Source organism: Hyperolius riggenbachi, chromosome 2 (assembly GCF_040937935.1).
Source record: "Hyperolius riggenbachi isolate aHypRig1 chromosome 2, aHypRig1.pri, whole genome shotgun sequence".
In the NCBI taxonomy this organism is placed as follows: Eukaryota; Metazoa; Chordata; class Amphibia; order Anura; family Hyperoliidae; genus Hyperolius; species Hyperolius riggenbachi.
Window position 1 is genome coordinate 473,510,796 of NC_090647.1, and position 17,046 is coordinate 473,527,841.

Here is a 17,046-nt window from a genome sequence, read left to right on the forward strand (position 1 = left end):
TCTAGAAATTATTCATAGTACACAACCAATTCACTATATCATATTTTTTTTTCGCTTCAGTGTCTCTTTAACCAATCAAAATTATATGTTCACACCCCAAGTCTGTCATTGAATGGTTATCTGGTAACTCCTTAGATAAGCTCTATAGACATTTCTTTAGCATACATAAAAATTACCTGCTGCTGAGGCTTCCATTATGAGTTACCCAAAGAAATGGATAATTGCTCACAGCATTAATTGCTCAAGAGATTGTCCAGGTATAGCGCTCAACTACTCCTTCTTCTGACTGTTCTAGCCAGTATTATCAGAAAGCGCAGAGAGCAGGCCTGAGTGGGGATGTCAATGAGATGCAAAGAATTCCAGGTTGATGCAGGAGTACGCTAATTTTGAATGCAAAGTTATGCAGCTAGAAAGTGGACCAATCGAATCCACAAGGTGGAATTCTATTTTTAAGCTTCATGAATTTACAGAATTCTCAATCAACCCAGGTTTTCATCTCATTGACTATCCCTCATTCTGAGCTTTATGGAACAGCCTCTACAACAGCAAAGCAATTTACTGCCACACATACTGCAAAATCATGATGATGGAAACCACAGCAGGAGGAAATCACTACCTATATGCACTGTGTGTGTTGCTAGGAAGCACTTGAAAATTTTATTGGCTCAAAGTTTGGTGGGCCTTTGACCCAGAGGTCTTCTGTAGCATGGAAACTTTACTGCTTCGGTGGAACAAGGTTGCATATATTCTACTTTATAGAATGTTAAACTGATGTTAAGAAAAGCAAACAAGAACCAAACATCTAGTTTTATATGCATTTAATAGTTTACCAATTGGTACAATAAGATTTTCTTTAATATGCAGAAAACGAATAAATTTTGTTTTACACAGTCTGAGAGCAACAAATCTTACTGTAAAACACAGAGCAGTATTATATACATTCCTTTACTGAATTTTTATATTCGTCTTTTAATTGTGTCACTTTCTTCTCAGGTAACTCTTTCAGTCTTAGAAAGAAAAAAAAAATCCTCCAAAATAAAACCTTTCCACTTTTTTTTTCTTATGAAAATGGACACTTTCTGCCGTATCCGTGTCAGGGGTCAGTAAGACTTCAAGAAAGGTGAAGCGTGAGTGGGGAAGTGAGGGAGGAGGGGTCAATGACAGCCTGGAGGACAAGTAACCACTTACATGACAGGTGTGGGACAGCTAATGAGGAGTCAATCTGTGGTGCGACTTGTAAATCCAAAAACTCAGCCTGCGTGAGGAGAACTAGCTTTCCAGAATTTACACTCACCACAAGATAACGTCTTTGTAAGTATTCATTAAATAACTAAAGCTACCGTTTTGGCAGATTGTGTAAGTGCCTGTTAATAGATTTAGTCATTACTCTTCAATCCTCCATGTTTGAAAGTACGTCAAGGATTTATCAAGTCACCACCGAACATTAAAATCAAACAACTTCTTGTTTAAGCGTTTTGTGTTGAGGGCACTGGCAGATGGCTAGATAAAGGATTCAATCACCAGAGCTTTCACGTAAAGCAGAGAAGAAGCGAACAGGATAAGAAGGGTCGCACAATAAGTAGTAGACTGGGCTTTGTGGGTCTAGAGTCAGTTTTTCTTTTTTATTATTATCTACAGTGCTCCACGGCCCTGGACAACTTGCTAGTAACTAGTTACTGTTTGATTAGTGCCTGGGCACGCCATTGGTCACACCACACAAAAGCAGGACGGCTTCATCTTCTAAAGTGCAAGATGCTAACAGACAGCAAGTTTTCATATTCAACCACCCCACATTTCTGGTTATTCTTAGAGTAACACATTTTGCACTGCTAAAGTGAATTACAGGCAACACAAGAGTCCATCAGAAGGGGAAGCAGGTTTATGAGGGGAGCCTGGTGCTGGCTTCCGTGGCCATGGTCATCTTCTACAGTGGTCACAGTTGAGGCACCAACAGCACAAGTTCAGCATTGCTGCACAATAGCAAGACATTGCTCCAAAGCGCATGGAGTCCTTTTCTGTTCCACAGAAGTGTATAGTGCAAAAGCAGATTTCACTAATAAATAGGTGTTGATGCGCTATCCAGGTTACTGTGCTACATTTCAAGGCTGAGTTCTGCCTGCGATTCTGCCTCCCATCCTTCCCCCAGCATCGCTTGGCTGTCCAATGATTTTTGTTGCCGGGGTTGGTCTCCATTCTGCTGTTGTAATCTGCTGTTTGTAGGACACAATTTTTTTTCCTTTAGCCACAGGGAGCAGCGAAAGACTTAAAAAAAAAATTACCCCAAAAAGCGACAAGGTGTGTACTGATTATAGCTATGACATAGAACTTCCTTTGGGTCTAAGTTGCTAAAGGCATATCTGCAAGCTAAAGCCTCTAACAAGGCCTCTGCAGTATCTTTGAAAAAAGACAGCAGCACTACAAAGCAGGTCATTAATGCAACATACTATACAAAATGTACCAAAGTACAAGAGGCAATAAGGCACACTCACAATTGCCCAATCACTGAGAACTCGCATGACAGCTGAACATAAACTGCTCATCCGCCAAGGAGTCCGTTACATAGTATGCACACCGCCGACAATTTAAAGGAAGGGATCTTTCAAGTACATTTCTATAGGTAAGTTGGGAGTGAATGAATCAAAAATAATATACACAACTCTCAGCATTAAAACAATAGCAGAGAACATTGTTATACAAAACGCATTTTACAAATGATGGTATGAACAATCTGGATTCTGCACTTTAATGAAACAGGTTGAAGAGTACCTACGGTTAAGGTAGTTATCGCAAGAGATGTGCTGGACAAATGAGGGATGCGGCAGAGTTGAGGTTTGAAAGAAAGAAAATGCTTACTGCACAGAAATTTGCCACGTTAAAGGGTCTCAAACTGTGTAATGTGAAACAATCATCTTTTAAAATGTATCCGGACACACAGCAGGCCAAGAAGCCCCTCTGCTGCCCTGGCTGCAGTTTCAAGTCTACACAGTAACCAGGGCTTTCTGAAAGAAAACGTTTAAACGGGTATTCAAGGTCATCAACCGCTTCTGTGAGTTCTTCCTTATGGTTTAACTCTTGCTTTTATTTATGAGGAGAAAAAGTGAAAAGTCAATATGACAATAATCATTCTTAAAACTATTCCGCAAAAGGGAATTTTACACAAACTGCTCTTGCTTTTTACTGACATGGTGACTACAGTGAATAAGAATTCTAGTCAAACTCCTCTTATGAACATCAGATCCCAGAGGCGCTTTTTGAAAAGCAATGGCTAGATCTTGCATCAAAAATAAGAAATGTTAGAAAGTACTCACTGTCCTGACATGGCCTGATGGGTAATCCCAACAAATATCAATTATTAGTAGGGATCACATAGTGAAACTACCGCATTTCACAAGCCATTCACACCAACATATTGTGGTGCAGTTTGCATGGCTTTATGGTGCATTTACACTATGCGTGTTGCAAATTACCATCTCTCTGCCCATACAACTGCATGGTGCACATGACCATACAACTGTATGGGATAAGAGTTCACATGTGGCATGGCAACGGTGTAAACACACCCTTACATGCATTCAACTTCCTGTGCACATTTTCTACTCAGAATAAAAGTTTTAAACATAGCACCTTTTACCCCACGTGCATGGGGAAAAAAAAGAAAAAATTGAAAGCATGTAGGTGCTAAGAAGTCCTTGGCATTATCCTGCAATTCTGTGGCAACTTCAGAGGGAACCATTAACTGTCAAGACTTACAAAATGTTTGCGGATATAAAGCTGGCAAGAGATATTTAGAGTGGTTTTTAGAGTGGTTGTACATACAGGAATAGAGGAATTATTTTAACCTAAAGGTATCTTGTGGTATTTGTATTTAAGCAGCATGAAGTTTACAAACAGCAAAAAGACCCAAAGGTTCTCAATTAGCTCTGGATGAGGACAACCGAAATCTTTGCAGTTTACTGCCTCTTAGCCTTGCCAGGGTATAGGATTCAATCTCCCACCACTGTCATCGCTGCACTCAGCTGTCCAATGACAGCTTTGCTACCTACGCCAATCAGGAACCAATTTTCATTGGCTCCTGACTGATCACTAAGCCAACTACAGTGCTCACATTAAAAAATGAAAAAGGTTCTTGTCCTTTAGGGGTCACAGCCTAATACAATAATGTATGTTCCATAATGTGTATACTGAGCTGAGACAAGGAAGGAAGGGAGCCTGGCTGGTGAAAGCTTATGGAAAAACCAATCATGTTCTCTAAACAAGGGAACGGTCATTTGCAGGGATGTGTGCTTCTGGCCACAGACCTAAGCTAGCTCCTGATCCAGCTGAAAGCTGCCATTTCATGTCTACAAACACCTTAACAACAATCACAGAACTCGGGTGATGATGTGAAGTTTCTGCAGTTAAAAACAAACCATTGCAATAACTTATTTACATGAAGGCTGTGCTTTGGTGACTGTACGGTGAACATACTACTGTATAACTACTAATATTTGCTGGTGGAATTACATTTAAGAAATTAGCCAATTTCAGTGCAGATCATGTAAGCATGTGTCTGTAAAGCAGCAAGGTCCAAACTTCAAGTCTGGATGGATGTCGGACTACAATCAAATCAACTTTTTTTTTTTTTTTTTTTTTTTTTTTATACACACACACACACCTTTCAAGACCCGTTCCTGAGATTTAAAATGACAACCGAAACGATGGGGAAATGGAGGCTGCCATATTTATTTAATTTTAAGCAATAGCAGCTGCCTGGCAGCCCTGCTGATCCTCTGACATTTAGCCATAGATCCTGAACAAGCATGTGGAAGATCAGGTGTTTTGGACATGACTAGCTGCATGTTTGTTTCTGGTATTATTCAGACACTACTGCAGCCAAATTAGCAGGGTTGCCAGGTAACTGGTATGATTTAAAAGCAAATAAATATGGCAGTCTCCATATTCTTCTCACTTCAGTTGTCCTTAAAAGCAGGGAGCAATGTGTGCATAGCAAATGAAAAGATGTTTTAATACTCAACCCACAAAGAGAATAAAAAAACAAAACAAAAAAAAAAACTCAGGGATACCAGACTGTTAACCATTTAAATAAGTGACTGGGTACCACTCTTCTCATTTTTAGAAACTAAAAAATATACTTGTGCAACTGCTGCAGTCCTCTCATCCAGCACTTCTGTATCACTGCTGGCTAGTTTGCCTCACTACTTTCTGGCTATTTAGGGGTTACATCTACAACTTCAGATGCAGTGATAGTCCAGACCATTTTGGACACTATGGAGGACGGATGTAGGGTATTCGGTAGTTCTGAAGAAGAGGGGAACTTGTACTTGCTGTGTTATAACCACTTGGTTCACTGGCTACAATACACTTCACCTTTCATAAGGCCAGCTGTAAGTATTAGAGGGAGGTCAAATCTCCACCGTATCCAGCCACCCTCAGGCTACCATCCAACAGCTCCAAAAATCTGCACCACTTTCAAGCTGGGCCTGAATTGCAGGGTTATGCTATGGTGAGAACGGCTGCCAGACACTTTCAAGAGAAGCCATTGCTTTTTCCACCAAGATATCTTGGCCAGGGGCGCCTCATATTGTTACAGACCCGAGTTAGTTGCCTGAAAACCGCTGGAGCAGGTGATTGTCAACATGTTTGTTTACTGCAAAGTATCAGCAAAGAAGATCTTCACGCTGAAAAATCCATCAAGTCTCCGCACACACATTTACCAGAAAAGCACTTCATACAGCAGACTTGTCAGTCCAGCAAAAGAACCACTTTCTTTGACACGCTGTAACGCTCTATAGTGGAGAACACCACCTCAGATATCAAGGTTGTTGATGCGATTGCTACCTTAGTAGAGACAGGTTGCTTGTGCAGACCTTTCTGGTGTGGCACAGCAGCTCTCTCTGTGGATCTCTCACACGTAGCTTTCCGTTTCCTTATTTATCTGCTATGGGGCGCACCACTAAATCCTGACCTGCGGAACGCCAGAGGCGATTCTGGACCTCTGCATAAGATGAAGGCATGATGGCAGCTAATCCTGAGGCACACAATGGTGGACTGACAATAAAGAGAGAAGACATCACACAGCTTTAAACATGCAGGTGGTTGTAATTAGAAAAAACAAAATAAAACAAAAACAAACTGAAAAATTGTTGCATAAGTTTTTTGTTTTTCTTTTTAACCGCTGATGAGAAGTCTTTGGTTACCATCCAGCAATCATCTCCTTAAAGGCCATCATGCGTGTAATGCCCCCGAAATTACCCTAGGTGGCGATTATCCGACACTAATCAAACATCCAAATCCATTGAATTAAAAAATAAAAAAGAGAAAAAAGGGGGGGGGACACATGTTGAGGGGAGGGTTAATACCTGCAACAAAGTATTTAGTGCCATATTTTGCAGTAAGTTTACATACATAAGACAAGTGCTGCTGCTACACAATCTCTGACTCTGCAGTCACTCCAACACGGAGTGTATTTTCATTTTAAAGCTCACTAAAAAATAGTGTAGTAGGATCCACATTACTTTTCAAAAAGCCCCACCAGGATGTGCTTCTGAAGTGAGCCCACTGATCCAGGAAACCCCAACCGAAGAGCGACAGGCATGATTCTGCGGGACAACCCAGAACTACCCAGTTCTTGCCTCTTAGGTCTGATGTGACCAATGCCTGCCCATGTTCTTAAACCTATGGTACTTCTAGACAACGTATGTAAATTTACAGTATACAATTTGGATTCACCATGCATGAATACTTTTTGTGTAACATTTAATAAGCTCAATCTACATCCAGAATAATTTACATGAAAAGGACAATAGGTATTTAACAGATGGATAACCATGGTATCTGAGTGCATCCAGAGGAGAGGGGGAGGCGATGGGATCCAAGGTGAAGTCAAATCAACGGCACTCCCACACTTTTACTGTTTGATCTACGCTTCCAGTGACCACGTAAGGTGCAGTCTTGTGGAAATCTGGGAGAGAACAGAGGATCAACATCAGTCGTGCAGGTCTACAAAAGGTTTCCTTCTTTATATACAATCAGAATCCTTTTAATCCACCAAGCACTAGGTTGTCCCTGGAATTGGCATATACAGGGCTTTAGGAAAGAACACACAGTATACATCAGAGGAATCGTTCCACATAAAGAGATGGCAGGGTAGCATAGTTCACACATACAGCACTTTAAACACAAAATAGACAAAAATTGCCCATTTATGTACAGTAGGTGGCAGTGCAAAAGATGTGTGTTATTGGTTACAGCTTCTGAGGGGGAAAACAATCTAAAGGTGGGGGAGTGAGTGAAGAGTTCATAAAGTTGACAGCTTAGGGGGAATAAGCGGTTTCTGTGCCTTGAGGTTTTGGTGGAGATGGACTGAAACCTCCGTCCTGAAGGGTGTGCACTGAAGAACCGGGAGCCTGTGTGTGAGGGATCACTGGCAATCCTCACTGCTCAAATGTAAAATACGGCCCTTACCACAAACTTCTGTACTATAATTCTACTTTGGAAATCCTGATGTTTTTGAGGTCATCTGGATTTCCAGCAAAAATTTTAGAGGCCAATGTGGTGAAAAGAAGAGATGGCCCAGTTCTGTTTCCCTTCACTGTAAAAAGAGTGTTGATAATAGAGATCTACTGCTCTCTGATTACAGCAGGGAAAAGAGCTCTTCATTGACTGGTCCTGTAGAGCAGCAATTAGGGCCCCTTTCCACTACCAGCTAGCGGATCACAAAACGTTAGGGACAGTTTAATCCGATGGAAATCACAGTGACAGTTTCCATTAGTGTGATCCGTTAGCGGCACTATTTACCTGGCTTCGTTTTCCTGTGACTTCACTCCCGTACTAAGAGCTCCAACACTGTAGAGGAAACTAGCAACAAGCGAGATCGCAAAGAAGTGCACTTGCATTGCTAAATGGAAAAACGCCCTAAGAGGGTGTTACTGAGCAAGGTGCCCTTGGAATTGGGCCAATCAAAACTGCAAATGTGACTACACTCAACTGCCTTATTTCCACACTGCATACACTGTGCAACAAAATGTGCACCAACTCAGGAAATTACTGTATATTCTGGTGTATAAAGGTGCCCATACACTCGTCAGATTGGCAGCAGATAGATAAGAAATGCATCTGATGAGCTATCTGATGCGTTTTTAGAACATTTTTTACCAGGATAGAATTCCAATAGATTTCAGTTTGAAATCTATTGAAATTCGATCTGATGGCATTTTTTTGCCATCAGATTTCCATTAAGGCCAATGCAAACTGATAAGCAATCTCATCAGATCGACCTAAATTTTCCACCCTGCCAGTTCGATGGAAATCCATCGAAATCGGCCATCGATCGGTCGATTTGCCAACCGATTTGCAAACGATCAATCGATCGGTCAGAAAATCGGCTGAGTGTATGGGCCCCTCAAGACTACTTTTTAACCCTTGAAAATCTTCTAAAAAAAAAAAGTCAGGGGTCATCTCATACGCCGGGTATCATTGATGCCGGGTGATACACCCTGTCCTGTTACAGGCTCTCAGATCTCGCTGCTGAGGACTGTGGTGAAGCGGCGCACATGTGCGAGATCTGAGAGCCAGAGAAGGAGGTAAATAGGATACAAGGGTGGGCCAGAAGGGTGATATAATGCTGTCACTTACAGCAGGCAGTAGAAAGACAGAAGTGACAGGTTTTGGACTAGTCAATCTCTTCATAGGGTATTCTCAGCAAGGCTTTTATTCTTTAAATCCTTTTTTCGGGAATATCTTTATAAACAGTGATACTGGCCAGCTTCCCTGCTCCCTACACAGTTTTTTGGCAGTTGGACAGAGCAACTGCCATTCATGAAGTGCTTTTGAAAATCTATCCCTGAGAATCCCCTATAAAGAGATGGACTAATCCAAAACCTGTCACTTCTAGCAGATTTCTACTATCTACTGTAAGTGACAGCAACATAGGAGAAAAGTAATTTATGGCTCATTTTACTCTGGGGGAAAAAGTACTTTTTATTTGTGTATGTCTGCACATATTTTAAATTTTACAGTTTTTCACTCTGATGCCCCTTTAAGTAGCAAGGAACAGAAGTATTATCTCTGCTAGAAACACTAGTTCCCATGGCGGTAACACAGATGGCTACATGTTTCAAGCTCTAGCATTATCCAAAAAGTGACCACATCTGTGGCTCAAAGAGAGGTGAGGTCTACAAGCTTGTATGTAACCAGTAAACTGTCAGGACGGTGTAGAGGGTGTTTTACTATTCACAGCAAAATTGTACATGTATATCATAAATAGATTTAACCTTTCTTAGGGGTTTATAGAGTATCACACAGATGTGCAGGGCAACATCACCACCGGCAAGTAAAAAGAAACCCCATCCAGTTATTGAGTCACCTGGGGGAACCGCTTCTGAAACTGACTTACGCCATTACAGACTTACCCAAAGAGGTAACAAAGTGTTCGTGCGCATTCAAGGTTTTCATGCAGCGCTTGTTCTTATAGTCCCAAATACGCAGGGTTTTATCATCGGCACAGCTCAATATAAACTTTCCTCCTGGATGAAACAGGATGCCACGTACCCAGTTATCATGGCCAACCTAGGGAGACAAAGACTGCTCAAATATGCTGTCAATGCATCTTATGGACAAAATGAAGATCATCACCATGGAGGTAATTTATGATTAACTGGCACAAGCAATGGGGTGAGTTTTTAGAAAGACCTCATTTATATGGAAAAAGGTTTAGATAATATGACTTTGATTGTATGTGTAGTACAAACGGTAAATAAAACATTTAACGGAACTGGGTCTCATTTTTATTTTCTGTTTAAGGGCTACTTTTTTTTAAGATTAAATTCTAAACATCAGCCAGGACAGTAATGTATTACCTGCCTAATTTAGCTGTAAAACAGAAGTAATGACCATTTGAACTTTTCAGTATTTAAATAGTATCAGCAGCTTTTTCCCCAACTGTTTAAGGCCCAGTGCACACCAAAACCGCTAGCAGATCCTCAAAACGCTAGAGGTTTTTGGAGCAGATTTCAGAGCGATTCTAGGCATGTTTAGAGACGTTTTCTAAACAGGTCTGTTTTCTGGAGCGTATTTGTGTAGCAGATTTCATATATTGTTACAGTAAAGCGGCTACTGAACAGCTTCTGTAACAAAAACGCCTGGAAAACCGCTCTGATCTTGCGTTTACAGGGCGGTTTGAGCTTTTCTATTCTTTACATTGAGGCAGAAACGCTTCTGCAAACCGCAAAAGTGCTGCAGGACCCACGTTTGCGATTTGCTAAAAACCGCAAACCGCCGGTAAGCAACAGCCCATTGAAATACATTAGCCACGCGTTTTCCAAGGCGGAAGCGGTTTGCGGAAGGCTTCAAAAACTGCTCGGTGTGCACCAGGCCTAAAAGGATTTTGCCTTGTCATGAAGACTGAACAACAAAATATTAGCACAGATAAACAAGTTTTAAAACAATTCTTGTATAGTGGAAAAAGAGAGGGACGTCAAATGTAACACTAGTATTATAGGTACCTATGTTTATCTCATGTCACTTGAAGAATGCTCTCAAAGCTCCATATTGCCAAATTCTTTACCACCAACTAAAACTATATGATATATTATCACCAACCAGAAGGTGGAGACATACTAACAGCCAGCTATTGGGTTAAGTTCACACTAGAAATTTTGAGGCAACGGAAAGCAGGTCATTTTACTGAAGTCTAAATTGCCAGCGTGTTAACCATGAGGATAGTACAGGAGCACCGTTAGAAAAAAAAAAAAAACATCTTGCAGTGTCCAGGTTGCATGAGCAACAGCACATATATGGACATCAGCTGTATTTTCTGCAGTGAAATATCTTATGTATGCTTATAAGAGGTTAAATATCTAATTTCGCCAATTCATAACTAGCTGGCTTTCAAAACTCCTAAGAAACCGCTACACATGGTGTTTGTGGAGTTTTCAGAACAGTCAGCATTGAACTTGGCCTAAGTAAAGCGACAATTTAGGAAAGGAGTTATTAAAACATTTAAAGAGAATGATCAATATATAATCATTCATCCATTATGGAGCGGACCCCAATGTGACACATGTAGCCCCAGTAGTACTACCAGGACACCAGTGGCACTGCCTAACGCACACACAAAAAGGTCTGCAAAACCGTGCGACTACCTGAAGCAAATGTTCATGTAATACAAAAGTTGTACTTTTGTCACAAGACCCTTTTGAAAGGAACAGTATTTTTCAGTGTAATAGAAAAAAAAATCTATATTTTCATTTATTAACTTTACCAGACATATGAAAATTTCCATATGAACATTTCCATTCTTAGCCACTGGTTTACGGTTGAGGCAATACAGACTAATGAGTGCTTCATCATATTACTTCTGTCTTGTAGGGTGAAACAAAGTTAATTTACAGCCTAAACTTTAGGCCCTAAAGCTTTAAATACAGCATAAAACTAAGGCCCGGTTCACATTAGCGTTGTTTTACCGAACCAGACATACAGATCAGGCCAGCTGGATCCGGTGAAAATTGTCAGTTTTACAGCCAGTGTGTTGTAAAACGTCCGTTTTCATTGGTTCCTATATGCTGCAAACCGTTCCGGTTCCGTTCCGCTGAGAGAAACTGTCTGGAAAATTGGGTCCTGCAGCATTTTTTTGTCCGTTCAGCGGAAGACCGACCACAGATCCGTACAGCTAATGTGAACCGGGCCTTGTTGGGGGGGGGGGGGGGGGGGGAGCCTGGCTTCTAAGTTACTGGAAGGGTTAATAATTGAAACTTCCACCTATCGGCTAATAAGATTGCCAAACGTTCTTTTGTTTTATACCCATGTTAAATTGGGCTACTGCAGATAAAAATCTTGACTTGAAAAAACGACCACAGGACTCACAGCGGGTGAGAAACCATGACAGTCTGGGAGAGAAGCTCAGACACTGAACACACTAGCATGCTTATGTCCGTTTTACAGCAGCTTGTATCAGTCTAACCTTGGATGTATTATTTAAAAGCAGTCCTGCAAAGAGGGCATGTTTTTCTAACTTGGAAAGCAACATTTTATGTAGGGTAGGAAAGAATCCTTGTCGAGTTTTTGGTGTGTTTTTTTATTAGCACTTCGGGACCATATTAAAGCCATGGAGGTGCCAGGGATAAGAACCAATGGGGTTGCCAAGGTTACACAGTTTGGTTGGAAAAAAAAAAAAAAAAAAAACCATCCACTCCAACCAGGATAGGCAACCACCTTCCACACCATATACAAATATTACATTTTCTGCAACTGGGCTTTAAAGAGACACTAAAGCAAAAAAATAAATAAATGATATGATTTGTATGTGTAGTACAGCTAAGAAATAAAACATTAGAAGCAGAGACATGGGTCTAATATTGTTTCCAGTACAGGAAGAGTGAAACTCCATTTATCTATGCCAGCTGTGCCCAACATACGGCCCGCGGGCCATTTTCTGTGGCCCGTGCGGCGGTGTCCTGCGGAGGGGGAGAGGATCGGGTGGTATTGCTTAGTTATAGTATCGGCGTAGTCCCGTGCATACACCAGCGTGTGCTCCGTATTCAGCCCCAGGTAGCGCTGGGATAGTTAGAAAGCCTCGCTCATTGGTTACTGCAGTAACTTTCTTACTATCCCAGCGCTACCCGGGGCTGAATACGGAGCACACGCTGATGTATGCACGGGACTACGCCGATACTATAACTACGCAATACCACCCGATCCTCTCCTCCTCCGCAGGACACCGCGGACAGCCCCCTCAGCCCCACACAGAGCTGACAGCCCCCTCAGCCCCACACAGAGCGGACAGCCCCCTCAGCCCCACACAGAGCTGACAGCCCCCTCAGCCCCACACAGAGCGGACAGCCCCCTCAGCCCCACACAGAGCGGACAGCCCCCTCAGCCCCACACAGAGCTGACAGCCCCCTCAGCCCCACACAGAGCTGACAGCCCCCTCAGCCCCACACAGAGCTGACAGCCCCCTCAGCCCCACACAGAGCTGACAGCCCCCTCAGCCCCACACAGAGCTGACAGCCCCCTCAGCCCCACACAGAGCTGACAGCCCCCTCAGCCCCACACAGAGCTGACAGCCCCCTCAGCCCCACACAGAGCTGACAGCCCCCTCAGCCCCACACAGAGCTGACAGCCCCCTCAGCCCCACACAGAGCTGACAGCCCCCTCAGCCCCACACAGAGCTGACAGCCCCCTCAGCCCCACACAGAGCTGACAGCCCCCTCAGCCCCACACAGAGCTGACAGCCCCCTCAGCCCCACACAGAGCTGACAGCCCCCTCAGCCCCACACAGAGCTGACAGCCCCCTCAGCCCCACACAGAGCTGACAGCCCCCTCAGCCCCACACAGAGCTGACAGCCCCCTCAGCCCCACACAGAGCTGACAGCCCCCTCAGCCCCACACAGAGCTGACAGCCCCCTCAGCCCCACACAGAGCTGACAGCCCCCTCAGCCCCACACAGAGCTGACAGCCCCCTCAGCCCCACACAGAGCTGACAGCCCCCTCAGCCCCACACAGAGCTGACAGCCCCCTCAGCCCCACACAGAGCTGACAGCCCCCTCAGCCCCACACAGAGCTGACAGCCCCCTCAGCCCCACACAGAGCTGACAGCCCCCTCAGCCCCACACAGAGCTGACAGCCCCCTCAGCCCCACACAGAGCTGACAGCCCCCTCAGCCCCACACAGAGCTGACAGCCCCCTCAGCCCCACACAGAGCTGACAGCCCCCTCAGCCCCACACAGAGCTGACAGCCCCCTCAGCCCCACACAGAGCTGACAGCCCCCTCAGCCCCACACAGAGCTGACAGCCCCCTCAGCCCCACACAGAGCTGACAGCCCCCTCAGCCCCACACAGAGCTGACAGCCCCCTCAGCCCCACACAGAGCGGACAGCCCCCTCAGCCCCACACAGAGCTGACAGCCCCCTCAGCCCCACACAGAGCGGACAGCCCCCTCAGCCCCACACAGAGCGGACAGCCCCCTCAGCCCCACACAGAGCTGACAGCCCCCTCAGCCCCACACAGAGCTGACAGCCCCCTCAGCCCCACACAGAGCTGACAGCCCCCTCAGCCCCACACAGAGCTGACAGCCCCCTCAGCCCCACACAGAGCTGACAGCCCCCTCAGCCCCACACAGAGCTGACAGCCCCCTCAGCCCCACACAGAGCTGACAGCCCCCTCAGCCCCACACAGAGCTGACAGCCCCCTCAGCCCCACACAGAGCTGACAGCCCCCTCAGCCCCACACAGAGCTGACAGCCCCCTCAGCCCCACACAGAGCTGACAGCCCCCTCAGCCCCACACAGAGCTGACAGCCCCCTCAGCCCCACACAGAGCTGACAGCCCCCTCAGCCCCACACAGAGCTGACAGCCCCCTCAGCCCCACACAGAGCTGACAGCCCCCTCAGCCCCACACAGAGCTGACAGCCCCCTCAGCCCCACACAGAGCTGACAGCCCCCTCAGCCCCACACAGAGCTGACAGCCCCCTCAGCCCCACACAGAGCTGACAGCCCCCTCAGCCCCACACAGAGCTGACAGCCCCCTCAGCCCCACACAGAGCTGACAGCCCCCTCAGCCCCACACAGAGCTGACAGCCCCCTCAGCCCCACACAGAGCTGACAGCCCCCTCAGCCCCACACAGAGCTGACAGCCCCCTCAGCCCCACACAGAGCTGACAGCCCCCTCAGCCCCACACAGAGCTGACAGCCCCCTCAGCCCCACACAGAGCTGACAGCCCCCTCAGCCCCACACAGAGCTGACAGCCCCCTCAGCCCCACACAGAGCTGACAGCCCCCTCAGCCCCACACAGAGCTGACAGCCCCCTCAGCCCCACACAGAGCTGACAGCCCCCTCAGCCCCACACAGAGCTGACAGCCCCCTCAGCCCCACACAGAGCTGACAGCCCCCTCAGCCCCACACAGAGCTGACAGCCCCCTCAGCCCCACACAGAGCTGACAGCCCCCTCAGCCCCACACAGAGCTGACAGCCCCCTCAGCCCCACACAGAGCTGACAGCCCCCTCAGCCCCACACAGAGCTGACAGCCCCCTCAGCCCCACACAGAGCTGACAGCCCCCTCAGCCCCACACAGAGCTGACAGCCCTCTCAGCCCCACACAGAGCTGACAGCCCCCTCAGCCCCACACAGAGCTGACAGCCCCCTCAGCCCCACACAGAGCTGACAGCCCCCTCAGCCCCACACAGAGCTGACAGCCCCCTCAGCCCCACACAGAGCTGACAGCCCCCTCAGCCCCACACAGAGCTGACAGCCCCCTCAGCCCCACACAGAGCTGACAGCCCCCTCAGCCCCACACAGAACTGACAGCCCCCTCAGCCCCACACAGAGCTGACAGCCCCCTCAGCCCCACACAGAGCTGACAGCCCCCTCAGCCCCACACAGAGCTGACAGCCCCCTCAGCCCCACACAGAGCTGACAGCCCCCTCAGCCCCACACAGAGCTGACAGCCCCCTCAGCCCCACACAGAGCTGACAGCCCCCTCAGCCCCACACAGAGCTGACAGCCCCCTCAGCCCCACACAGAGCCGACAGCCCCCTCAGCCCCACACAGAGCCGACAGCCCCCTCAGCCCCACACAGAGCCGACAGCCCCCTCAGCCCCACACAGAGCCGACAGCCCCCTCAGCCCCACACAGAGCCGACAGCCCCCTCAGCCCCACACAGAGCCGACAGCCCCCTCAGCCCCACACAGAGCTGACAGCCCCCTCAGCCCCACACAGAGCTGACAGCCCCCTCAGCCCCACACAGAGCTGACAGCCTCCTCAGCCAGCACACTACAGGCATGCCACGTGTGGGTAATTAGGCCTCTGTTCCTCCTCAGCAGAGCTGACAGCCTCCTCAGCCAGCACAATACAGGCTGGACTCTGACACCATTGCTGCATTAATCTGCCGCAAACTTCTCATTAAGAAAATGTGCATCAAATGGTGAGTACAACAATTCTTATATTGTCGTTTTTTCTTTCCGTTTCCAACACCATGTTAACGGTTACTAGAAAAACTTTAAAAGTTTTACATCGAAATTTTGTATGCATGTGTTCCGGCCCTCGAGATTTTTCTTGATTTGAAGTTCGGCCCTCGGGCCAAAGAAGGTTGACCACCACTGATCTATGCAAAAGAGCCATTGAGCTCCACGACTTTCAAAGTCACATAAAGCTAGGTCTTCTAAAGCTTATTATCTCAAGTGTTTGTCACAGCATTGTTTTTTCTTCTGCAGAGAAGGGTTAAAAAATTCAGTAGGCTGCTCTGTAAAATCATTTAGAACGCTGAGTAGTGTGTAAACCTCAAATATTAGAGAATGATGCAATGTTATAAAAATAAACGATATAACAAAATAAAAATGAGCATATTTTCTTTGCTACTAATGTTCTAGTAATTATCTGTAATACACAAATTCATTACAGTGTTCTCCCCAGGCTCTTTTATCCGGGTGCTCCACCTGGCTAGATTTGAGGAGCATCCAGCTGTCATCGTCTCACCTCCTATGCTGTCAACAGTGTTGTCACAGAAGCACCGGCCCTGCATTTTCTCCTCTTGCCCCAACTGGCTACTTTTTCATGCCACCCTTCTACTATTTCATGCCACCCCGCTGGAAAAAGAAATTCTGGGGAAAACACTGCATCAATTTTTTTTTCCGCTTTAGTGTCTCTTTAAATATTTGTAAAAACAGTTTCAAAGCAGATTAATGTTTCTACTCATTTGACCTAAGCCAATGCACTTCTAAAACAGAATTTCAAATTAGGTGCCAATGAAGCTAATCAATTTCCTGGATTAGTGACTACCCTTGGTAGGAAGAACCGTATTAGAGATTATTAAAAAAGGGGGTTGGTTAAACTCACAAGTGTCATTAGGCACATGCCAGTACTGATGTCCCACATCTTAATAGTTTTATCTCTGGAGCCTGAGAGCAGAAACGGTCCGGGCTTACCACTCTTCTTAGTCTGGAAAAGATAAAAAAAAAAAATGGATGTTGCTTGCTTAAAATTACAAAAAGAGGAATATGAAGTATAACAGCAGTGGCTTTCATTCACATTCAAACTCCAGTGCAATAACACCA

General features: G+C 46.0%; 1 protein-coding gene across 2 annotated transcripts in view; it reads right to left on the minus strand.

The window, feature by feature from the left end:
• Nucleotides 1–803: 803 nt before the first annotated feature.
• PAFAH1B1 (platelet activating factor acetylhydrolase 1b regulatory subunit 1) overlaps nucleotides 804–17,046 on the minus strand; it is a 123,365-nt gene continuing 107,122 nt past the window's right edge. For both annotated transcript variants that reach the window (XM_068270237.1, XM_068270238.1), the window contains 3 exons: nucleotides 16,829–16,930; nucleotides 9,411–9,567; nucleotides 804–6,961 (listed from right to left, as the gene is read on the minus strand). In XM_068270237.1, the coding sequence (XP_068126338.1) occupies nucleotides 6,888–6,961; nucleotides 9,411–9,567; nucleotides 16,829–16,930 (333 nt within the window). In that variant the 3' untranslated portion in view covers nucleotides 804–6,887. The remainder of the gene's footprint in view (nucleotides 6,962–9,410; nucleotides 9,568–16,828; nucleotides 16,931–17,046) is intronic.